This window comes from Xyrauchen texanus, chromosome 18 (assembly GCF_025860055.1).
Source record: "Xyrauchen texanus isolate HMW12.3.18 chromosome 18, RBS_HiC_50CHRs, whole genome shotgun sequence".
Taxonomy (NCBI): Eukaryota; Metazoa; Chordata; class Actinopteri; order Cypriniformes; family Catostomidae; genus Xyrauchen; species Xyrauchen texanus.
The window spans coordinates 14,119,554-14,145,765 of NC_068293.1; the positions used below are offsets into that span (position 1 = coordinate 14,119,554).

Genomic DNA, 26,212 nt, shown 5'->3' on the forward strand with positions numbered 1-26,212 from the left:
TATGAGATATTCAGACTTGCTTTTAGAGAATAGATTTTGAATATGAGTATATTTTGTCTTTACTGCACTCGCAGAAGAATAACCAAGTGAAAAAATACACTTACTGTATATTTAAGATACATTCTCTTAAAGCAAGTCTAAATATCTTATATGTTGCCTCTTAAGTAAATTTATTTTTAGACCATTTTAAATGGAAAAAAAGACAAAAACACTTGATAACAATAGGATTTTTGCAGTGAATTTGTTTACTAAATTAAACGTAATAAAAAATGTTTCTTTAATTCAGTGAATGTCATTTAGAGATCTTTTTAAAAGATGATTTTGTCCACTTTATTGTTAGCAAACATGTTTATTACAACCTTTTAAGTCAGGTACAAGCTGAATAATCGGTTAAGAACTAATGCTTAATCGTTGCAATAATCGCAGAATAGTCGAATAATCTTTCTAATAATCGTTGGATTATTCGATTATCAAAATAATTGTTAGTTGCAGCCCTAGTACATATATTGAGAGTAAAAATGGTCCATTTTGAATTAATGTTGTCTTAATACTCTTTCACAGCTTCGTCCATTGACAAATGCTCTTACACACAGTATTTGACTATCACATTTCATCTTCTGATGTGATCTTGTTGGCTTATGTTTCATTAGCTCCAGATGCCCCTTCTGACCATAAAGTGGAGGATGTGGGGGAGACCGCTATTGTGATCAGCTGGTCTAAACCTCTGACTCCCATCACAGGTAAACAAGACTTGTCCCTCAAAACACAAAACGTTGTCATCTGAAGACAAGTATTGTATATATCTTGTTCCCATTCAGTTGGTTCACTTGGTTCATCACATTGAGTATGGGAAATCACGCTCTCGCGTACTCTTACTGAAGACGCCTCTATTCATGCCTGAAAGGCCAGTGACACAAGGTGACACCGGGTAACCCCGCACACTCAGCTGGTATACACATACTGCCACCTGCATCATCCTCATCATTCTTCAGCTCTTCACTTCACTGAATGAACACCTCACACTCGTCCAAGTCAGCTGTGATTGTGGCTAAGCCCAAACGAAAATCAACCCAGAACAATAACATTCACGCATTTCACAGCAAGTCATCCCTTAAGTTTCACTGTCCTATGGGTTGTGAGTTTAAGCTCCCTTCGCTGGGCACTGTTTGTGGAAGTCTTTGCTGGGTGTGCGTGGCTACCTGGCATCAGTTGCCATTCAGGCGTGAATAAAGGTACTCTTGTGTACTCTTCAGTAAGAGTACACAAGAGTGTGTTATTTTTTTTTTATTATGTTTTTTTATTTTTTTTCCCTAACTCAGTGTGTTGTACCTCATTTACCTCCTTCTGGGAACAGTAGTTATATGCATACGTTTTTGTTTGTTTAGGCTACCGTGTGGTTTACACACCATCTGAAGAAGGTAGTTCTGGCAGCACTGAGTTGAACCTGCCTAACACTGCCACCTCCAGTGACCCTGGGTGACCTTCACCCTGGTCGGCTCTACAACATCAGTATTTACTCGGTAGAAGAGAGTCTGGAGAGTGAGCCTGTATTTGTTCAGGTCACCACTGCTGGGGAGCCACTGACAGGTACAGTACACAATCACTATGTGGGTTATATGCGAAAACATGTCCAGGTCACGATTTACATCAAAATAAAATGAAAAAATTGACACTCACGACCACTTTATTAGGTACACCTGTACAGCTACTTATTCATGTGCTTATCTAATCAGCCAATCGTGTGGCAGCAGTGTAATTCATAAAATCTTGCAGATATGGGTCAGGAGCTTCATATTATATTCACATCAACCATCAGAATGGGGTATGATTGACTGTGGTATGATTGTTAGTGTGAGACGGGCTCGTTTGAGTATTTCTGAAACTGCTGATCACCTGGGATTTTCACGTGCAACAGTCTCTAGTGTGTATAGAGAATGGTGTGAAAAAGCAAAAAACATCCAGCGAGCGGCTTTTTAATGACAGAGGTCAGAGAACAATGTGCAGACTGGTCCAAGCTGACAGGAATTTGACCGGAATCCATAGGTGTGTAAGGATTCATCAATCTGGGAAGATCCAATGTCATCGCTACAACGTGTAAATATTGATATAGATTTATTTTTTTTAAGTTGTACCTTTATTGTAATACTCTCATGTCAGCCATGTCCGTATGCATTTCCGTCAGGCAATGAAACAACCTTATTAAATAAATTTTAATTTATGAGCACTAAATTTGCTTTTCATGTGGGACAAGGATGTGCACAGAGTTCTTCAAGCCAAATTGCGCTCTGCTATCCGTGCGCCGACCAGGCTTCCCGCGAAACCCAAACTCCAGTTTCAGGATCAGTGCCAGCACATCAACAAGGCTCTCCTTAAAATGAGAGTTCTCGTAACAAACGCAAAACGGCTCACATGCACTATTAATTCGGGCTTCCATTAGTATTGTTGCACATGCAACCCATTTTAATTTCACATGAGAATTTGCTATTTTAAAGTACCATGGAGCAGTTCAACCATTATCTGAAACATCTTAACAATGCCGACATTCTGAACAGCACTAATGAGGGAAAGAGAAATGACCTGATCAGCTCCAGCATTAGTTTTGAGAATTTACACATCTACACAAAACCACAGATAGCACGGATAGTTGGAAACCAGTCATGGGTATGTAAGTACTTTGAATTGGATTAAACTGAAAAATAAGCTGTATTCAAATGATTGATGATCACTTGTGTGTGACTTTTTTTTTATTTTATTTTTTTTATATTATTATCTGCATATTGTTATCAACATTTGAAGTACCTTATTTTGTTGTGGAGGCCCCAATGTGGATACAAAATGTGCACTTTTCAGAGCACGATAAAATATTCAAAATATATATGTGTATATATATATATATAATATAATATATAACAACATGCAATAATCATGCACAATAAGACCAGGTACATACTGTTTATTGAGAAAGTAAAAAGGGTCCGTTTTGATTTTCATGTTGTCTTAACACTCTTTCACAGCATCGTCCACTGATAAATGCTCTTACACACAGTATTTGACTGTATCATATTTCATCTTCTGATGTGGCCATGTTGGCTTATGTTTGATCTGTTTCATTAGCTCCTGATGCCCCTTCTGACCATAAAGTGGATGTGGGGGAGACAGCCATTGTGATCAGCTGGTCTAAACCTCTGACTCCCATAACGGGTAAACATGGGTTTTCTCTAAAAACACAAAACATTGTCACCTTAAGACAAATACTGTATATATATTTTGTTTGATTAGGCTACCGTGTGGTTTACACACCATCTGAAGAAGGTAGTTCTGGCAGCACTGAGCTGAACCTGCCTAACACTGCCACCTCCGTGACCCTGGGTGACCTTCAACCAGGTCTGCTTTATAACATCAGTATTTACTCGGTAGAAGAGACTCTGGAGAGTGAGCCTGTATTTGTTCAGGTCACCACTGCTGGGGAGCCACTGACAGGTACAGTACACAATCACTATGTGTGTTATAAAAAAGAAAAAATTTATGATATTATTTTTAAAGAAAATTAAGCCATTTTTAGGGCCATTATAAAGCACAATAAAGCAATTTATTTTTAAATCAACATAAATTAAAGGGATTAAATAATGCGTAAACTTTAATGCAAAAAGGAAAAAAAAGACATTTTATTTAAATTGTAGAGTAATGAGATTTATTTTGTAGGCATTACAATAGTACTGTATATGCTTAATTGTCATGAAAGTAATAACACAATGTGAAAGATCGTAATGGTCTTAAAATTAGTCTTTTATTTTATTTTTACAAAATTATTTTTTTAATTTTGCAGTAAAATATAACCTGAAACAGTTTTTGACAGGTTCTGTGAGACTTGCCCATATAAAATGTATACTTGATAACAAAATGTGATCACTGCATTACCTCTATAATTGTGTTGGGACACTTCTGAATAAAATATCTTAATTGAACAAACTATTTAAATTGTGATCCCTGTGCTGCAGTGGAAGCATGGGATGATGTCATCAAGCCATAAATATCTTTTGTTGTTTTCTTTACAAAAAAGACACAGTGACGGTTAATGGTGACTAAGTAAGATACATACAGACTCAAGGGTAAGCAGTGATGACAGAAATTTCATTTTTAAAAGAACTGCCCTTTAACTACCTGTTAAAGGTATCTGCCAAGAAAAAAAGTATATAAATGTTATTCAGCACATACTAGACCTTATTCACAGCAGCACTATATTGGATTTTTGACGACAAAGACAATGAGGCTGTGAGGGATAGACGCACAGTCTCTTCGATGAGATGTACTGCAGTTTAAAGTGTGTTTGGATCTTTTCACAGACAAACCTTGAAAAAAGTAGACAAAAAACTCCAAACAGTCTCGTTTCCATTAAAAATCAAACATGGCGCTACTGTGAATAAGGTCTATTGTGTCACGTCTTGCTGGAAAACAATTGACTAAAGAGAAGGGTCACAATAAAGACTACATCCTTTAGGCTACATGCATTCATAATGAATTAATTTAGAGTTTTAAGTTTTATTATATTATTTTTAAAAAAGAAAACTCATAAATGCACAATAAAATATAAAAAAACATGTCCATAGACATCCAAGTAGCCTCAGTGGTTTTGTATTTACCTACTAATTAATTATTTCATGTGTTTTTTTTTATTGCGAAAGTGGTCTTAAATTTGTATTGTATTTGGCCTTAACATGAATTCCTTTGAACCTGCAGATAGCCTGGTCTTAATGAGGAGCTATGATATGTTAAACCTTTGTTTGGATATACTGTAGCTCAGTGTAATCTGAAATCTCTTTTGATGACTCAGAAGGTAGAGGAAGGTCAGAATTGTGTATAGTTGAGAAGCGCATGCTTTTTCTTTAAAATGATGGGATGAATCCTAATACCCTGCAGAAGAACAAAAAGAAACATCTTGCACTAACCTAAGGTAGTTTGGGAGTCTTAGCTGGTTCAAGCTAATCTTGTTTGTCTTCCAGCCTGGCCAGTCTGATGTTTAGCTGTTTGGCCAGCTAGTCTCCCTGCCTGAAAAGTGCCCAAAATTCCTCTAAAACCATCAAATCAGGCCAGCCTAACCAACTTTTATCCATTGTAGACAAATTAAAACTAGAAAGAGTTTGGTGACATAAGATTTTCCACCCACAGAGGAAGTCCCCTCTCCAACTGATCTGCAGTTCTTCGAGGTGTCTGATTCTAAGATCACCATCACTTGGACCAGTCCATCCACGGATGTGTCTGGATACCGTATATCTGTCGTGGGCTCAGACGGGCTGACGGTGAGAGAAATCCAGCTTCCTGTAACACGCAACGCCTATGCTGAGATCACACGGCTCCAACCTGGAACACTTTACCGTTTCTTCATCTTTGCTCTCAGATCAGGGGAGGAGAGCAAGCCCCTGGTTGGAGAACAAGCTACTAGTGAGTGGAGAAGAGAGTAAATAATCAAAGATGATTTGCAAAGATACGTATGGAATAAATGATGACGGACTGTTGAATAGACCTTTGTCTGGGTAGACAAATATGCACAGTTTCGTGATTGAAAATGAAGCTGTGAGGGATAGATGTGAAGAATGTGCAATGGGTTATATTATCAAAATGTTTTAGATTGCATCTAATTACCACAACCTGTGCTTTCTGGAATTTGTCAACGTGATTATTTTTAATGTTTCGTCAGCTGAACAATTGACACAAAGATATTAAACAGTATAACCTATTGAACACAATCTGTCACAGCTTTGTTTTTAAATCATGAAAAATAAAATAGGCCTATGGGGGGGGGGACTATTATAATGTTGGCAACATACTGTTATTCTATAAATTTGGTTGAAACAAAGATCAAAACTAATTCCTCCTAGAGCTTTCATGCTATATCCACCAAACTCTGCACAGACCTTCAGATTGTTCTGGAATAGTGTGTTATGTCTTTTCTAACTGATCAGACTTTTCAGACTGACGCTTTTTGAAAATTACAGGTAATTCGAAAATTAAAAAATCTCTTAAAAGTCTTACATTGACGCATCGACACATATTTGCAGATGGTATCTACCTAATTCATTTCTTCTGAGATAATTAATCTCTGAAGTTGATCTCTATATCTGTCAGTCTGTCTGTCTATGCAACATTATTTATGACTATATAGCCAGCAACTGGTTTGTCTTACTGTATTGTTTGTATAACCATCAAACTTTTAAAACTATTTTTAAAATCTCAGACAGGGCTTGTCAAGTCATCATCAAAGTTTGTCTTGAAAAACTTTACCTATCTAGTTGAAAATGAATGCACAACCCAAATTATTCAATTATTTTATTCTGCTTATTCCACAATGTACATGTATAATTTTAATTGTTTATTTTTTTTCCCCAAGACCTTTTTCAGGTTTAGATTGCTAGAATGTTCTTTTGTGTAGAACCACTTTCTTACACGACTGATGATGTTACAGGTTGATGATGATCATTACTAGTAATGACCACCATTACTAACTCAAAAGCTTCATCCAATCATCCTTGTCCAGTGTCTTTTCTTGGTTCCGTTGCTATGGTAGACTGTATGACTCTTTGAAGTTCTATATATTTGAAACCTTTTAATAATTTGGAAAGACATGGCATAGTGATATTTGATCTGTAATGTGGAACTGTAGCTTGGAACTACTTAATAGTAAATTAGTTATTGAACATTAACACCATGGAATGTCTGTCAACCAATCAGAATCAAGCATTCAGTGCTGTGGTATAAACTGCTGTAATTCGTCAAGAATATCTGCCTAATCATGAATAGTCATGAAGTTATTGGCTTTCTATTATTGTTGGCCATATGATGTGTACCAAGTCTGTAAATTGTTCTCTTTACAGAGCCTGACTCACCCACCAATATCCACTTTACAAATATTACTGAAGACAGTGCTATAGTCATCTGGTCTCCACCAAGGGTTCGGATCACAGGTTACAGGCTCTTCCTGACTGTTGAAGGCTTGAACCCCAAGCAGCTGCGTATTCCCGCCCGCCTTTCACAGTACACCATCCTCAACTTGCAGCCTGATACCAAGTACACTGCCACTCTCCATGCAGAAAGAGGCAACATGCTTAGCAAGGGCTCTTCCGCCAAATTTGCCACAAGTGAGTTTAACAGCTGCCCTGACTTATCATTGAAGAATTCTAGTTCCTACTTTAATTTGGAATTTAAAGGTGAAGTGGGCCAGTTCTGTTCAATTAAATCCAATGGAATTGTTCAAATAAGAGTATTTGGAGTTTTCCCAAATACATATTTTCCTACAATACATCTCATTGTCTTGAACATTGCATTTTCTGCCTTTCAGTTCAGCCATTTAGAAATGCTCCCCACTTCAACACTGATGTCACAGACACTTCCATCATTGTTTTCTGGACCCCTGTGCCTAGAATTGGTTACAAGGTACTGTTCAAACATACCAGAGGCACTGAAGCACAGGTATAGGCCATCACTCTTAACTTTAAAGGGCCATACGTGACATGTGAAAGTACTCTTGAGAAACAGTCAAACTCTCTCCTTACAACTTGTTTGACTTTTGACATTCTTTCTTTGAACATTCTTTTCCATACATTTTCATCTTCGATCACTCTATAAGACTCTCTCATACACTAATTCTGCTCTGCAGTTGACTGTTAGGCCAAGCCAAGGTGGAGAAGCCCCTAGGGATGTGATCTCAGAGTCTGGTAGTGTTGTCATCTCTGGTCTAACCCCTGGAGTTGAATACAGCTACAGCGTCCAGCCCGTCATTAATGGTCATAAGCACGGCAACCCCATCACACGACGTGTGGTCACTCGTAAGTTTGCTATCGTTCTTCTAATATTGAACTGACTGAATAAAGATTTGGGAGTGTGAGAGGCAAGTTTCTCACACTGTCGGTGGTGTGCTGCTGTTTTATGACTTTTATAATCTGTTTACAGCTCTTTCTCCACCTACTGATCTGAACTTGCAGTCCAACCCAAACACAGGAGAAGTGATTGTTCATTGGAACGATGACAAAACTCCAGGTTAGCAGCTTTATCATAAATGTGAATGTAAATGTGTATACGGTTAAATTAATATATGAAGCATATGTAGTCCACTCTCAAAGACCTTTCCCAAATGGCGCGAACTTGTGAACTTGGAATGGGTGTCCCATTTGTCATTTTATGATACAGATGGGTGCTCGCTAGTGCTACACAATCTCAATTTGCAACCCTGCACTGATGCGGACTGCTATCTGACAGTTTATAGCCAAGTTTCCATTCATGTATTTAAATTTATTTTTTATTCAAATTTGGGGATAGTGCATAAAACGTTTTGATTGGAAACACCAAGATGTAGATAAAATTAGTTCTTTGCCTCAGTAGGCCATCTAAACTAATTAAGTAATTTACTACATTTAATACAACAGCCATTTCCCATTGGCTACAACTTCCATTTCCATTTCTCCTTTTTGCTAGTTTTCCCGAAAGTGACAATTTTGTTGTCTTGAACACATGAATTGGAAATGCTGATTTATTCTTTAATAGTTTTTTCTAAATGAAATTCGCAACTTGGATGGAAACCTGACTTTTGTATAGTTTGTGACCAAAGCATGCACACAGAGGAAGACCGTAATGGATTAGGGTGACATTTGGCACAAGGCCTAATAAGTTTGTGTATTCACTCTGAAAATGTACTGCTTGATAATACATTGCCGATAATTTTCTGTTCCCTCAGGCATCACTGGCTACAGAGTGACTTGCACCCCCACCAAAGGGCAGCATGGGAACTCTGTGGAGGAGTTTGTTAAGGCAGGACAGAACTCATGCACTTTAGAGAACCTGAGTCCAGGAGTGGAGTACAATGTCAGTGTGTTTACTGTAAAGGATGACATGGAGAGCACCCCTGTCTCCACCACCGTGACTCCGGGTAGGTGTAAGAGCTTCTTAATGGTTACAGGAAATAGATCAAACCAGAAGTCATGTTAAAGTTTGGGGGCAGAGAATAATTTTACATGGTCTCCTACTGTACATGAGGGGTAAAGATGCACTGTCTTTGATATCTCTGATAGTAAAAATTCCTTTGTACAAATCGCCTTTTTTGCTTAATTCTCAAGCTGCATCAATAATTATGCATAAACTGTGAAAGCACGAGTATTTTAATTGCTGTACATGCTTTAATGTCTATTTTTGTTTGGTTTGAGACATTAAATATGGAGAACAAGAACATGCAGATTAATTGACACACATTGCTTTATCAATTAATAAAAAAGCAACAATATAATCAACATGTTCCTGCTGTCAACATTAACCGCCTCCTAATCAGTAGATGAATACAATATACAAGATATTTTCATCTGCACTTTCAATGTTGACAAACTGCACACAAGCTCAATTTCATATCACATTTATGATTAGTTGTTGTTTTTTTGTTTTTTTTTACATTACTTACATGCATTACAAATTACATTACAGATGAATTTGTGACTATGCTATTCTCATGTCACTAACGCTATCGTCTAACGCTCATCTCCATGGTTCGGTATCATTCACAATGTGAACCATGAAGGATCTATTCTCTTGATAGATTACTTAACTCTGGCTCTCTGTCTTGTTTATGTCTGTTTTGGGCTTCTGGCACATTCTCTCCTCCAGATGTGCCCAAAATAACTGACCTCCACTTTATCAACATCACTGAATCCACTATTGGCCTCACCTGGAGTTCTCCTAACTCTACCGTTGTCACTGCCTACCGCTTCACTGTGTTGGCTGCTGGGGACAGTGTCCCGATCTTTGTTGAATTTGTGGAGCCCACGACAGGCTTTTATACTCTGCGTGGTCTGGAGCCCGGGATCAATTATAACATCAACATCACCACAATCACAGAAAATGGAGAGAGTGAGCCCATTACCATCACCCAACAAACAGGTGAGACAGTGTATTTGTGCATGGGTCAGTGTGTGTGTATGTGTATGCGTCTAACTACTGTAACCATACTTTTGGTGGTAGAATAGCTGGCAAATAAATTAAGAAATCCCAAAACCCCTAAACTTGTAAAAAAATCCTTCTTTGAAGGAAAAATGATTCATAGACACCAAATAATGTATTTTTTATACATCTTAATCAATGATGATTTTAGAATTAAGGTTTGAGTATTTAGCATAATTGAAGAACAATGGAAGTCTACGTTAAGTCCAATTAAAATCTTTATTATGTGGTGGTAAAAATGTAATTTGTTTCCACTGATCAACTTTCCATCAAATTTTTTAAAAAAGGATAGTTTCTTAAAAGTATAGTTCACCCAAAAATTTAAATTCTCATATAATTTACTCACCCTCATGTCATCCCAGAATTTCTTTCTTCAGCAAAACACAAACAAAGATTTTTTTTAAAGAATATTGCAGCTCTGTAGGTCCATACAATGCAAGTGAATGGTGATCAGACATTTGAAGCTCCAAAAATCACAAAGGAAAGTAATCCATATCTTCAGAAGTAATATAATTGGTGTGCTTGAGAAACAGAACAATATTTAAGTCATTTTTACTCTAAATCTGTACTTTAACTTTCACTTTTAGATGTAAAAGTGAAACTAAACAGGCACCACATGTGACTTCAGATGTAAAAGTGAAAGTGGAGATTTACAGTAAAAACAGACTTGTATAGAACTAACCACATCAAAGTTTTGGACTCTGCTGACTTGCATTGAGTGGACCTACAGAGGTGAAATATTCTTCTAAAAATCTTAATTTACATTCTGCAGAAGAAAGACATACACATCTGGGATGGCATGAGCGTGAGTTTATGATGAGAGAATTAACATTTTTGGGTGAACTTTCCCTGTAAAGGTGCACAAAGTAACATTTCCAGTGTAAAAGTGTTTGACAGAAGTGTTTAAAATTATGTACACTCATATGCTGTGTGCCTTCAAACCCTGTGCCTTCAAACCTTGTTGAACATTCCTGTTCTATGTTGTTAAAATATGTCATAGTACTGTATATATGGCAGCCATGTCCTTGTTTGAAAACTGATTGAGGAAAGACTAGCAGATGTATCTTGTTTCAAGGCTCTCACTTTGTCTGTCATTTGGATGAATAAAACTGACGTGTAGATTCGCATTGCATCAGTCTGTGTGGTTTACTTTTTGCACATAAACAGATTTCTTTTTTGTCAGACCTCAAGATGATACTCATTTTCTCACTATTTCCTCCACCAGTGAGTGGCTTTTACCATATTACTTTTAAATGGGTTGTAAAACCAGAGGTTGATTGTGCTCACACATTGGTCTCTTTCAGCCCGTGTGGCACAGATTGCTTATAATTCCTTAAAATGTTATATATTGTTTTCTTCTGTCTCTCATCCTCTCTCAGCTGTCCCTGCCCCATCTTATCTGTCATTTGGGGATGTGACCGCAGACAGTATGCTGGTTACCTGGAATGCCCCTCAGGTGCCCAAACCCTCTGATATTGACCACTACATCATCCGCTATCACCCAGTTGATGAGGATGATGACACCACGGAGCACAATGTGGACGGAAATGCAAACTTTGTCATTCTTCGCCGTATGTAACTTACAGCAGAATTTGTCTATATTTGTTTGTGCAGTCCTATCTTTGCTGTCACAAATTAACATTCATTAGCAGGGCCATAAAGTCAAGTCATTTTTATTTGTACAGCGCTTTTCACAACACACATCGTTTCAAAGCAGCTTTACAGAAAATCATGCATTAACAGAACATGAAACTGTAATATCTATAATATCTTACAGTGATCATTATGTAGTTTGATTAAATGTGATTGTAAAATGTGTATAGAATTAAAATAATAATTGTATTTAGAACCCCTGTGAGCAAGGTGAAGGCAACTGTGGCAAGGAACACAAAACTCCATAAGATGTTCATTAATGGAGGAAAAATAACCTTTGGAGAAACCAGACACACTGTGTGGGCGGTTCACCTCTAGCTAACCAATGTGGATCTAATGCAAATATATCAGTTATTTGTGTGCATTTGAAAAATTTAAGGTCCAGTGTTTTAAAAAGAAAAAGAAAATATTTTTTATGAACTTTAAGATTCTATCCTAGATTTACTCCAGAATTTCACATAGATGCATTGTCCTTTGTTAGTTGGTTGATGAAGGATTTTGTTGGCAATTAAATGATAGTCTGTGTTCCATTTCAAGAATGTAGTCCATCAATAGACAAAGGTGATGCAGGCATAGATCAATGAGGTGCATCGCAGGTAATTTCAGTGAGGTTCGGTGGGGTCCATCCTAAGTCCAAGGTTCAGGCAGTGGCATATGAAGTATCAGATGCTTACAGTTGGAGTTGGCACCAGTTCATCCTCTGAAGTCAAAAACACCATAGACCTTATTCAAAGTTGCACCATCTTTGATTTTTGGCATGAATGAAAAAGAGGCTGTGCGGGATAGACTTGCGGTCTCTTCAATGACATGAAGCTCCTAGGTCACATAAAAATGTCACTTTAATTTCACAATAAAAAACACTTTAAATAACAGTTCAACCTATTGAAGAGACTAAGTCTATCTGTCACGGTCTCATTGTCGTTCCTGTCAAAAATGAAAGATTGGGCTACTGTGAGGTATCCGGTACATAGACACTGAGGGGGTCATTCAACCTCAGGGGGGGGGCCCTTGCTAACATCCTTGCTCATTAGTAACAAGTCTTTCTGTGTTATTTTTAGATCTTGTGCCCAATACTGAGTACCTAGTGAGCGTACTTTGTGTCTATGAGAAGAGAGAGAGCTCACCTGTCATTGGCACTCAAAGAACTGGTGAGTTTTTTGTCTGAAACTGTTGAATAATGACTTTTGCATAGATAATGTGGCAAAAGGACTAGATTGCATGCTCTTTGTGTGTGCAATCACTATGAAATTATTTTTGGAATCCATAGCCAGTGATCATGGCATTCCAGTGAAAATTCACTGGTCAAAAGGAGTTGGAACCATTTTTCAAACTCCAGATCTATATTCTTTTACCTGCCGACTGAAAAAATTAGAACCTAACAAGTGTTCTGCATATTCAACTTGGTAAGGAGGTCTATTAGTCCTATAATAGCAGTTATGGATGTTGACTAAATCATGCTTCCTTTTACTCAACAGTCCTGGATTCTCCTGTCCATCTGCAGTTCTCTGATGTTGGCACCAACTCCTTTACTGTGCGCTGGCAGGCTCCTCAGGCCGTTATCTCTGGGTACCGTGTCCGCTACCAAATGACCAGTGGTGGCCGTGCCAAAGAGGAGAGACTGCCACCATCCAGGAGCCATTTCACTCTTACAGGCCTGACCCCCGAGACCAAGTACAGCATCAACATCTACGCCGTTAGCGGATCCCGCGAGAGTCTGCCATTGACTGGAATTCAGTCTACCAGTATGTTTGTTTACTTAACTACATGCTAATTCCTCACTTCCCTGCTTTTTGACTTCTAAGTGTATTTCCTACATCTCTAAAGCTCACTTGGTTTTAATAGCACATTTTGTCCCTCATCACTATTTCTCTGTTAGTCTCTGATGCCCCCACTGACCTGGAGGTTACTTCCTCAACACCAACCAGCATTACCTTTCGCTGGGACGCCCCTTCTGTCACTGTGAGGTACTACAGGATCACACACGGGGAGTCAGGTGGGTGAATGAATCTCAAAGGGCTGTCCTGGCTCACTTGGTTACCTAGGCAGGATAAAGAAATAAACACTTTAAAGAACTATTGTAAGTAGTTCATTAAGTAGGGGGTTATGTACAATCAGTTGATCATTATCACAAAATAAACCCCCATAATCGCCCCCTCAGCCATGAATGGGTGTATTTTGCATTATTCCAAAATATTTGACCACTGAATGCTGGAATTGACCAATCAGTATTGAGCCATCCAGAAAGCTGTGTAATAAACAATTGTAAAACCCATTAGTTACGTTTGCTGAATCTTGTTCTGATTAATCCCATTCAGAAGGCTTTGACACTCCTCAGGAATTTACTGTCCCTGGTTCCCAGTCCACTGCCACCATTGAGGGTCTGCGTCCAGGCACTGATTACACCATCACTGTTTTTGCTGTGACCGGTAGAGGGGACAGCCCAGCCTCCAGCACCCCTATCCATGTTCTACACAGAACCGGTACACCTCCAATGCACCTGAATATGCATTTTATGTTTTTGTTGACTGGTCAGTCAATATTTCTAATGATTTATGGAAACATGGACAAAAAGAGATTAGGGCTATATTCGAAATGGAATCCCAGTACTGTGCAGATCACACTGCATAGTATGTATACTGCCTAGTATTCATTAAAATGTGCATGCATAAGACAGTGTAGAAATGAAGATGCGGCACTCAGCCAAGAGCTTTTTTTTTAACCAAGAAGTTGTAAATAACAGATTCATTTTTTAACAGATATTGAGTCGCCATCACAGATGGAGGTGACTGACGTTAAGGACAACGCTATTACTGTGCGCTGGAGCCCAGCAGCAGGCCCCATCTCAGGATATCGAGTCACAGGAATGCCACTCAATGGACAGGGACCTGCCTTCTCTGAAGTGGTGGCTCCCGGTAATGGATATCACCATCAATATAAATGTTGTGTTGTTGTGTACCCTCTTTTGCGTATCTGATATAAAAGAGTACATAAGGATTGTTGTCAAAGCAAGAGTTAAGTATGTGTGTCATTTATGTGTAATTGCAGACCAGACTGAAATGACGTTCTCTGGCTTGATGCCGAAAGCGGAGTACACAGTCAGTGTGTTTGCCCTGGGTCAGGATGGAGAAAGCCCCCCACTAGTTGAAACTGTAATCACAAGTAGGTGTGCAAACGTACTTCTCTTACAAGATTTAATTTTGTATTTTTTATGTATATTATGCACCGTATGCAAAATTACTGCATATATGCATAGTATATCCAGTATGCATGTGCAACAGAGCATACAATGTACATTAATCATGGCCAGTTCATCCTAAAGACTATGTAGGTGGCCGAATAGGGCACTAACGTTCCTGGCGGGCCCCCGAAACACAGCACGTGACCACTTTTTTATATATTAAGTGATAAGCAACTTCTATTTTGAAATCCCCTGTGGTTTAAAGCTCACACGGTCATCAGTGCGTAAACAGCGAGCAGACTACTTCATTTACCAAACAAATCAAAATGACGCTATAACAAATAACTGAAAGTTATAACAATTACAATAACTGCAGTGTATATAAAATCAGCAAACAGTAAAGCTATAAGCAGTAAACAGTAATTTGCATATTTTTTATACCGCAATACATTCTGGGAGTTGTGCGCCACTTCCTATCAGTTCTCACACCTAGCTGAATAAAGCTCATGCCTGACAGAATTGTAACAATAAAAATAATAATAATATAAAAGTCATGAAAAACATTGTTTTGTGGCTTTTTGAGTGTTCATACAGCGCTTCTCAATGCACAGGGCTTTTCACGTTTTGTCAAGAATAATCTGGAGAACAAATTCTGACAATGCCGAGTAGCTACATAAAGATGTTGAAAACTCACACAGATTGGAAATATCAGCAATTAATCTGCAATATAATCAAACTATCCTATTAGCAAAATCTGCTCTCTTAGAGTAATGTGTATATACTCTACATATATATATATATATATATATATATAGCAATATCACGCGATCAAGTGTGCGATATGGTCCTACATCAGCACTGCTGTGATTCGGCCGTTGGTAATTACAGCAGTGCTGATGTAGGGCCATATAGCATGATTGCGAGTGTGACATTGCTTATATACAACAGTTCAATGAACAAGTACATTTAAAAAAATTATGAAAAACTGAGTACGGTCATAAAAACGCATTTTTGCATGGAACTACTTTATTACGTAACCAATCAGAATTTGCTGTTGGTGGTTCAAAACAAATGATGCGTCCAAACCTCCATTGGTAATTCAAAATGTTCATTTCAGAAATCGTATCATGGCTTGTGCTGTTTTTAACAAGTCATTGGATAAACAAGGATAGACGGATGGATGGCCGGTGTGCAAATGTCATTCACTATAGAAACAGTGATGTCCTCCGCCCTTTTAAACAGTATGTATCCAATGTGGAAACTCACACAGAGCGCTGTTCTATGTAAATAATGACTAACGGATTCAATTTATGTCACCAACTAGCTCATATTACCCACAAAAATGATCTTTTGCCACCACCTGCTGGCTAACATATGTCATTTCAAATATAAATACTAACTCCTAACACATATGCACTACGCTTACACTTTAGTTTAGAACAGCACGAACGCAAGCAGTGTGATACACAGAGTGAAGCGTCACACCATCAGTGCTCATAGGAGGTCTCTCGTCCAATCAGATTCGAGGACCGGAACTAACTGTGGTATATATTATTATTGTGCTGAAAGGCCCTATTTAAATTGTGTGATTTTTATTTCTATATTTCATGGACGGTGACCACAAGTTCTTCGACATGTTATTTGTCATCTACCGAGCCCTAGAGTGCTTATTTTTTTGTGATTTCTTTTTCAAATAAACAAACAAACCCCAATCATCACTTTTGAAGTGCTTTTATGGATGTTTTTAAGTTATGACAATATTTACACCGCTGGGGCTCATTTTGATGATTGCGCCCAAAAGCCCCCTCAAACCCACTGGCAGGCCCTAACAATAATGAAGTGTGCTTGACTTTTAAATTAATACTTAAAAGAACTGAATTTTTTTTTTTAACAAGCCGCAAATCAATTCAGTTCTTTTACTGCCTTAAGGTATACCTGAAATGGATGAACTCATTTTGATCAAATATGTCTCTCTCAGAGATGGACAAACCCAAAAACTTAACCTTCACTGACGTGGACTCGACCTCCATACGGATCTCCTGGGAAAGTCCTGATGGCGTGGTATCATTTTACAGAGTGTTGTACTACAGTCCAGAGGATGGAGAGAGAGAGCTATTCCCTGCCCCACGTGGTGATGACGAGTCTGCAGTTCTTCATGGCCTCAGACCGGGCACAGAATACACTGTTAAAGTCATCGCTCTGCATGACCGGACCCCCAGCCCTCCTCTGGTGGCCACTCAGACAACAGGTATTACATTAAGCAACTGCTCTTCTACTATTTTAGATCAGGTGCACTACCACTATCTGGTATACACATCGCCATTTCCCCACCGGTTCAAGTGATGAGAGTCGGAGAGTCGATTTAAAAAATCTCAGTTTGCTGAAGCACTTATCTCTCAGCTATAAGTTTGTACTCACAGTACAAACTCTTTTACAGTTAAGATGGCCTTAGTGAATGCACGGTCAATATCGAATAAATCTTTTATTCTAAATTACTTTGTCTCATTCACTGGACTTATTTTTGTCTGAGATGTGGCTTAACCCCAGAGATGTAACATGTCTGTGTGTTTTTTTTTTTTTTTTTTTTGCAGTTAAATGAAGGTAAAACTGAAGTTTTGATTTTAGGTTGTCCCATTTCTTGGAAGCCCAGTTAAGTCCACTTTCTTTCAATGTACTAAAGCTTAAAAAGTTAAGAATCTTGGAATAATTTTTGAATCTGCTTCTTTTTGATAAACAGATTAGTGCTGTTATTAAGGGAAGCTTCTTTCATCTCAGATCTATTGCAAAGCTACATTTCAAAACATTTCCTTTCTGGAAATTGTGATCCATGCTCTTATTACATCGTGGCTGGACTCAATCTGCTTTTATCTCACTTACAAATTGTTCAAAATGCGGCATGCCATGTTTTTAACAGGGTCAAAAAGGAGGGATCATATTTTCCCCATATTGGCATCTCTTCACTGGCTTCCTGTTAATATCAGGGTTGATTTTAAAATCCTTCTTTTTGTGTATAAAGCATTGTTTGGTCTTGCACAAAAATACATTTGTGGCCTTCTCCACCCTTACTCTCCAACCAGAGTGTTAATATCTTCCAGTCAATTATTTTTGTCTGTCCCCCGTTGTTGATGTAAATCTAAGGTTGATCAGGCCTTTTCTGTGGCCGAACCTAAACTGGAATAGTCTCCCCTATCACGTGAGGTCTGCTTCATCGTTAGCTATTAAATCTTCTCTTCTTTGTAAATAAATGTTGATTTGATTGAAAGTGTTAGGGGTTTGTTAGTCTAATAAAAATAAAAAAAATTTTTTACTTTAAAGACATTACAATTCTCAATTCAGTTGGGGGAAAATGGTGAAATGCACAGTTGTAAACCAAACAGCATCATGTTAGATTGTTTATACCTGGCTGTTAACAAAAGTTAATTCTATTTTAAGTGCAAAAATTATCAAATCAAAAGACTTAGCCAGTATAAAAGTAAAATGAGAAAAGAAATGCTTCAATAGACTGTAAAATAGAATAGAATATAATTTTATGGAATAATAATAAAATGAATATTGAGCTCCTTTGTTGACACTGCATTTTAAAATGCATTGCTTATGCTGCAAGACACTCATAAGAAGCCCATCATCTTAGCCATCATCGGCGCATGACACAAATCTAAATTTCAAATGTACAGTTTTTTTTTTTTTGCATTTGAATGTGCACTGATTATCTGATCGATGAATTTTCTAATTTCAAAGCCTTTTTCTATTGGCAAGAATATTATGGGGTTTAGCCAATAAAAAGCCATCTAGCAACCACCTAGAACCCCCTAGAAACCACATAGCAACTTACTTTAAAACACTGGGAACACCTTACTAATCGCATAGCAATAACCTGGCAACCACCCACAACACCTTTGCATCCTGGTGCAAACATTTTCAGAACTAGCCACTTGGAAATTCAAGTCTTGTAAAATAATCTACAGTGATACTTCCCTTTTCTTTCTATAGCAATTCCTGGGCCCACCAATCTGCGCTTCTCCCAGGTGGGTCCAACATCCTTCACTGTCTCCTGGTTTGCTTCTAATGTCAAGCTGACAGGTTACCGTGTGGCCATCACTCCCAAAAGTAAGAGTGGCCCCACTAAAGAGCTCAACGTCGCCCCGGACTCCACTGAGTTCCATGCCACTTCACTCATGGTGAGTAAGTGCCTTACACAGCCAAAGTATGTTCTTTCAAACTTCACTGATTGTATAACACATTGTTTGTTTCAGATAATTATATGGTGCTTTTGTGGGGCAGGTTCTCTAGGCTTTGCTTCATATTTGTCCTGTATGTGTGTTTATAGCCTGGCACTGATTATGAAGTGGAGGTTTATGGTGTGAAGAATTCTCTCACCAGCCATCGTATCAAAGGCGAAGTTACGACACCTGACAGTAAGCCATATTTCTTGGACTTCTCTGAATCAGATTCACACCATCATTCTCCATTTAAATGTGCTGTTGAAAACTCAATATAGATCTAATTTTTCCAGACATCAGCCCACCGCGTCGTGTTCGTATTTCCAACGTGAAGGACTCCTCCATCACTCTCACCTGGCGCTCTAAAACCGAGACCATCTCTGGCTTCCTGGTTGAAGCCACACCCACCATTGGTGGCCATAATCCTATTCAGAGAACCATTGAACCTGATTCACGCACATACGCCATTACTGGTACAACATCACTCAGCAATAATAATCTATACTAAAGGCTGTATCATATCTATTTAAAGCACTAATCTAAGCCATGCTTGGCAAATAACAATTTTATTTTATATTATTTTTTTATGTCATCTAGAGTGAGATTCAATCATATAAATATGTCTCCTATAGGTCTGGAGCCAGGAACCACATATAAGATCAATATCTATACACTGAATGGAAATGCACGCAGTGAGCCTTTCACCCTTACAGCCACTACAGGTACCTTTTTCAGACAACAAATGCCAAAAATGTAGCTCATTTTAAACCTTGAACATATTGATTGCCTTTTCTTCCATGTATGGTGACTGTTTAAAACTGTTTGGTTCTTAAATGTTACATTTATGTAAGAAAAAATTATTGAATTATTGCGCTTATTACACACAAAATAAATCTACAAATTAAAGTTAAAATTTATTTAAAATGTGGAGAGACACCACATAGTCCTACTAGAGATATGAAACTAGAGATATGAAACTAGTGATACCACAGAATCCAGCAATTGACCAGTCAGAATGAAGTGTTTAAGAATTTTTCTTTTTTTTTAGCAAAACCAGTAATCAGCCCTCCTACAAACCTCCACTTCACCTCTCTGACTCCTACCGTGATTTCCTTCACCTGGGAGCCTCCACGTAGCACCATTACTGGATATTATATCACCTACGAGGAGGCAGGTGATATTCCCAATGAGCTGACCCCTAGACCCCAGGCTGGCAGGACATTTGCTTCCATCTCTGGTACTTCTATTTTTCAGTTTCTGGCTTTCGTAACATGCTCTTTATATGCTCTCCTGGGTTTTGGGATCTGCTTCTTAGAGAGTTCGCAATTGGATCATCCTCTTTAATTATCATTTTTGTCCATGTTTATCTATACGTGTAGGTTTGAAACCAGGCACTGAGTATGTTATCAAGATTGTTGCATTAAATAATGCTCAGAGAAGCACCCCGCTGCTTGGAAAGGCAAGAACTCGTAAGTATATCTTTATGAACATTTCCATACTTCCACTACATTGAAATGTATAGTTTAAAGAGAGTCTGAGACAAAATTTTTAATTGTCATCATGTCTGTCAACAAGAGATGCTCTTTTCCATACAATGAAAGTGAATGTGGAACTATCAACAGGGTTCAGATTGATCTAAAAAAAAATGTTTTAATGGATTTTAAAATATTCATTACAAAAATTTGTGTTCTAACTTCCCTTCAAATAAAACTAAAGTAAAAAGCTGAAGTTGAGCTACATGTCTCCTTGTCCCTCTGACATTAAAATGTATTCAATAAAATTAAAAAGTAAGTATGTATGACTCTGTACATCAATAGCCATTACTTTAATGGCTTTGTAATGTATAAATAATAACAGTATGTTAATACATTATTGTGGTACTATACACATAATAGTATTGTCCAGGCCCTTTATTTAATTTTATACAATTTGTTGTAGGGGGGTCCTTTGCCTGATTTTGTACAATTTTAGTCCTTTAGGTCCTTGGCCTGAAAAAAAGGTTTAAGATACCAGCTTTATTAGTAGTAGTATGGTGGTCCTGTTTTTAGTGAACTGTTATTATGGTATATTTTGTGATAGTTCTCTGTTAATCTGATAATACGGTGCATAATATGTATCAAACCTGGTGCTTGTTAAAAAAAAAACTAAAAAAAAACCCTGAAAGCAATATTATGCATTTCAATTGCTGTAGCACTATGAATTACATGCACCTTAAATAGTTCCCTCTGCTGGCAAAAAATATATATACTTAAGCATTACTCATTTGCTTGCCCCAACATAATTTTTCTGACAGAAATTGAAAGTCACCAGCTGACTCCCCAGCTCCCCGAACCCAGTCGACCCCACCATGACATCCTGGATGTCCCAGAAGACAATGACCACTTCAACAATCATGTGCATATACTGGGACCAAACAGACACAAAACAATGGGGCAGCAAGGCCAGCATATCTACACTGAATATCAGAGCCTGGGAAACAACGGACAGCAGCCTCACCGCCCAAACCAAAGAGAGCCCCTGGTCTACATCCCTCTGCCGGGAGCAGATGGACAGAGAGTGCCAGTGGTGAAGGTGAACGAGGGCCCTGAACCAGGCTTCCCCTTCAGAGACCTTTACAATGAGACAAACCTGCCCCAGGAATCTCAGACCCAGACAACAATTATATGGCAGCCTGTGCCGCACACTTCAGAGTATGTTGTGTCATGCAGTCCCGCTACAGAGGTCAATGAGAAGAGCTTCCAGGTGAGTACAAAAGTCTACCATATCTGACACGGGTACTTCTATAAACGAATAGATTGTGGTTCTGAAAGAACACACACACACATCAAAAACAAAATAGAGCCATTAACCCTACTGTTTAACTTCTAGCTGTTGATGTTTTCTTTTTATCAGAGAACAAAAAAAGACAACCACCTACTAACTTTAATTCCTTCTCAGATGCGTTTACCTGGAACTTCTGTTAGCGCTACACTGATCGGTCTCACTTCTGGTGCCTCATATAATGTTGTCGTGGAGTCTGTCAGTGGAGACCAAAAACAGAAAGTCCTAGAAGATGTTGTGACTGTCGGAAACATTGGTAAAGCCTCCCTAAACCAAACTAATTCGTAACCACGTTTCAGAACCTTCTCTGTGATATCATGTCCATACGCTTGTTTTTTACCCTTCTAAATGTGTCCTTCATGGGCTTTTAGTTCCAGGGGCTGGAGAGATCCCCACAGCCAGGGATGTGTGCCATGACACATTCACTGCCACCTATCATGAGGTGGGCACGGAGTGGGAGCGTATGTCGGATACAGGATTTAAACTGTGGTGCAAGTGTCTTGGTCTCGGCAGTGGCCATTTCAGATGTGATTCATCCAGTGAGTGAATGGAGAGTGCGCTACATACTAAACACCACACCTCACTCTAGCATGGGCAGCCATTTGTTTTTTAAAAATAGTTTTTTTATGTTTTATATTTTTCATGTACAGTTGGGTCAAAAGATGAGGATTAATATATATATATATATATATATATATACTGTATTTATATATTAAAGGAATAGTTCACCCCAAAATGTATTTCATCTGCTGTACTCAAATTAAGATTTTTAGAAGAATTTCTCAGCTCTTTTGGTCCATACAAAGTGAATGGGTGCCAACATTTTGAAGCCCCAAAAATCACAAGTCAACATCATAGTAATCCATAAGACTCCAGTGGTTAAATCAATGTCTTCTCAAGTGATATGAGAGGTGTGGGTGAGAAACCGATAAATATTTATGTAATTTTTACTGTAAATTCACCTCCCAGTTCAGTCAATCTCCACTTTTCACTTTTCACTTTTCACTTGTGTTTTTTGGTGATTTACATTCTTCATGCTCATCGCCCCCTACTGGGCAGGGAGTTGAAATTATAGCAAAAAAAAAGACTTAAAAATGTATCTGTGTCTCAGCCACACCTATCATATAACCTGTAAAGATAAGGGTTAAAACATTGGAGTTTTATGGATTACTTTTATAAAGCCTTTATGTGCTTTTTGGAGCGTAAAAAGTTTGGCACCTATCACTTACATTGTATGGACCAACAGGGCTGAAATATTCTACAAAAAATCATAATATGTGTTCTGCAGAACAATTAAAGTCATACACATCTTGGATGGCAAGAGGGTAAATGATGAGAGAATTAAAGACACACTATGATGTAAAATAAATAAGAAATATTTAACAGAACAGATTCTGCTTTCTAATTTCAGGCTTTAATTTTTCAATTCAATGTTCACTCAAATTGTTATGTTGATAACATAAGTTGTAATAAATAAATATACTCTGTGTGAAAAATGCTAAATAAAGGTATTTTCACAAGGACTTTTGAACCCCACTGTATCTTTGTTCAAGGAATGCACTTCAGAACTTAACTGGCATATAATTATTGTTTAACAAAATTATACACTCTATACTGTTGCCCATGCTAAACTTTCTTGACATGTTTGTTCAAGTCATCAAACATGACAGCCTGAGAGGGGTTGGTTCATGTCTCAGATTTGTATTTTCACCCTGTAACTAGATAATATTAAATTCTGAGACCAGCTCACTATTTACTACAACAACTGTATGAATGAAAGCCTCATGAAGCAAGACCTCATGATGCTGTGTGTGTGTGTGTGTGTGAAGGATGAATTCTCTGGGAACAACAACAATGTTACTCAAAAATCTTTCTCCAGGTACTGAGAACGAAGAGCATGCACAGAGTTGATATACTAACCAACGTACATCTCTCAATCTGCAGAGTGGTGCCATGACAATGGCCACAACTACAGAATTGGCGAGAAGTGGGACCGCCATGCTGAGAATGGGGACATGATGAGCTGCACCTGCCTGGGCAATGGGAAAGGAGAGTTCAAATGTGAACCCCGTAAGTTTTGTGACACTAACGTTTTATGCTGTTTTACAATTGCATCACAATCTGGTTACTTTACTGACTTTTTAAATGTGCTCTGCTCTAGATGAGTCCACCTGTTATGATGAGGGGAAGTTGTACCAGGTGGGGAACCAGTGGCAGAAGGAGTATCTCGGAGCCATCTGCACCTGTACCTGCTACGGAGGGCAACAGGTAATGAAAAACATTTTTACACCTGTTTGTCTTTAGCAGTAGGGTTAGAGTCTGGTTTGGGATTAGTCTGAGGATTATATAGTACCATGCTGTTTCCCCAGGGCTGGCGTTGTGAGAACTGCCGTCGACCTGGTGCTGAAGTTGACGTGGACCTCATTCAGCCTCCAGTGCGCACAGATGCTTTCGACCGCTACAGAGAGAATGCCCTACGTAAACTCGTGAGTCTTTCATAGAATACATTTGACAGACAATTGGATATAAACAAAAAAACAGTTTGTAATGAGCATGGATTGACCATGGGCATGCTTAAAGTAAATAGGGTCAATTTTGCTTACTTGTTCACATTTAAGTATCAAACATTTGGAGATTTAGCCATGAAATACACTTTTTACTTTTCCCTACAGAACATCCAATGTCCCATTGAGTGCCTCAGACCAGACCTGCTAGCAGATGCCCAGAGCCCTCTAGAATAAATGTGCATATCAGTTTTCCCCTAAAATTGGAGACTGTACTTAGCTCCGTCAGTGCTTCTCCATCCTTATCTTCACCCACACTGCAAACTCTGTCCTGCTGCTTCCACCCAACCGCCGACCTGTGACATCACACCTGGAGATAAAACTTTTCACTCTTCTGATTGGTTGAGTCCTCAGCCAATTGGTTGGTTGTTTCCTCATGTCTCGCCATAGAAAGGAGGGTCACCGTTCATATACATACAAATTCCACTGATTTGTTTCAATTCCAAAGTCTTGCAGAAGATCTATATCACTGCACATCATTGTCTTCCAGATTAATTTCAAATTTATATCATTAGAACATCCGCAGAGAATCAACACATTCCGCCTTTGTGTTTTTCAGTATTTTTAGCCTATTGTCTGATTTAAAATGTGTTTTAATGATTTTGTGATTTTTGTATTTTTTTATTTGATTTTTTTTTCAGTGATCAAAGTTTTTTTGGTGTTCTATTCTAAAATATGCACTGTCTCACAATGAAATCCTTTGTGCCTTGTAGGCACCTTTTTGTATTATGATGAAATTTCCACCCCTCTTTAATCTGATTGGTTTGTTCTGTGGCCTCTGTTTCTGTCAGGAGACAAAGGAAAGCACTGTGTTAATGAAGAAATAAAAATGTGTTTTCTATTTTTATTTATCCCTTTTATGTATGCATTTTGATGGAATGCAGATTATGGGTGCGTACTCTTTATGTTTGTGATTTTTAGGTGCCAAAGTCTTAACTACTGTGGACAAAAATGCTTTTTAATAAAATATTTTCCAAAACAACTGATTCAAAGCCTTTTTATTGGCCAAAAGCTTCTAGGGAACTCGCAGAGAGAACATTGAACAAAATCAACTATTATATTGTGGTTAGATGGGTAAATGTTGAGTAGAGATTTCAGCGTGTTACTCTTTTCTTTTTTTCATTTTTTTTTTTTTCACCAATGGTCTCTATAATCAACTTAAGCTTTCAATGCTTTTGGGAAACACAGACCTGAATGATTGGTCAACCTTTCCTTTGCGTAATGGAAAAGCACTTTAAAAATGAAATAATTCGATTTTTATATTTTTCATCAGAATATCAGCTGATCTTTTGTCTTTTTATATATATATATATATATCTCACTCACCTAAAGGATTATTAGGAACACCATACTAATACTGTGTTTGACCCCCTTTCGCCTTCAGAACTGCCTTAATTCTGCGTGGCATTGATTCAACAAGGTGCTGAAAGCATTCTTTAGAAATGTTGGCCCATATTGATAGGATAGCATCTTGCAGTTGATGGAGATTTGTGGGATGCACATCCAGGGCACGAAGCTCCCGTTCCACCACATCCCAAAGATGCTCTATTGGGTTGAGATCAGGTGACTGTGGGGGCCATTTTAGTACAGTGAACTCATTGTCATGTTCAAGAAACCAATTTGAAATGATTCGAGCTTTGTGACATGGTGCATTATCCTGCTGGAAGTAGCCATCAGAGGATGGGTACATGGTGGCCATAAAGGGATGGACATGGTCAGAAACAATGCTCAGGTAGGCTGTGGCATTTAAACGAACACCATTACACCATCACCACCAGCCTGCACAGTGGTAACAAGGCATG

General features: G+C 38.2%; 1 protein-coding gene across 50 annotated transcripts in view; it reads left to right on the top strand.

Moving 5' to 3' along the window:
- Positions 1–25,392, top strand: part of LOC127658783 (fibronectin-like) — a 44,079-nt gene extending 18,687 nt beyond the window's left edge. For 26 of the 50 annotated variants that reach the window (XM_052148288.1, XM_052148305.1, XM_052148304.1 and 23 more), the window contains 31 exons: positions 651–740; positions 3,115–3,201; positions 3,280–3,480; positions 5,167–5,439; positions 6,870–7,133; positions 7,334–7,428; positions 7,652–7,820; positions 7,945–8,031; positions 8,726–8,917; positions 9,643–9,915; positions 11,355–11,546; positions 12,687–12,776; positions 13,104–13,370; positions 13,505–13,621; positions 13,944–14,108; positions 14,385–14,540; positions 14,674–14,787; positions 16,785–17,054; positions 18,797–18,984; positions 19,134–19,221; positions 19,320–19,499; positions 19,659–19,748; positions 20,075–20,263; positions 20,406–20,495; positions 21,320–21,768; positions 21,964–22,102; positions 22,218–22,385; positions 23,791–23,916; positions 24,008–24,114; positions 24,216–24,332; positions 24,519–25,392. In XM_052148288.1, coding sequence (XP_052004248.1) covers positions 651–740; positions 3,115–3,201; positions 3,280–3,480; positions 5,167–5,439; positions 6,870–7,133; positions 7,334–7,428; positions 7,652–7,820; positions 7,945–8,031; positions 8,726–8,917; positions 9,643–9,915; positions 11,355–11,546; positions 12,687–12,776; positions 13,104–13,370; positions 13,505–13,621; positions 13,944–14,108; positions 14,385–14,540; positions 14,674–14,787; positions 16,785–17,054; positions 18,797–18,984; positions 19,134–19,221; positions 19,320–19,499; positions 19,659–19,748; positions 20,075–20,263; positions 20,406–20,495; positions 21,320–21,768; positions 21,964–22,102; positions 22,218–22,385; positions 23,791–23,916; positions 24,008–24,114; positions 24,216–24,332; positions 24,519–24,587 — 5,102 coding nt within the window. In that variant the 3' untranslated portion in view covers positions 24,588–25,392. Of the gene's footprint in view, positions 1–650; positions 741–1,385; positions 1,588–3,114; positions 3,202–3,279; positions 3,481–5,166; positions 5,440–6,869; positions 7,134–7,333; positions 7,429–7,651; positions 7,821–7,944; positions 8,032–8,725; positions 8,918–9,642; positions 9,916–11,354; positions 11,547–12,686; positions 12,777–13,103; positions 13,371–13,504; positions 13,622–13,943; positions 14,109–14,384; positions 14,541–14,673; positions 14,792–16,784; positions 17,055–18,796; positions 18,985–19,133; positions 19,222–19,319; positions 19,500–19,658; positions 19,749–20,074; positions 20,264–20,405; positions 20,496–21,319; positions 21,769–21,963; positions 22,103–22,217; positions 22,386–23,790; positions 23,917–24,007; positions 24,115–24,215; positions 24,333–24,518 lie in introns of those variants that run through there. The other 24 variants (XM_052148297.1, XM_052148320.1, XM_052148325.1 and 21 more) reach the window with 8 other exon arrangements.
- The last annotated feature ends 820 nt before the right edge of the window (positions 25,393–26,212 follow it).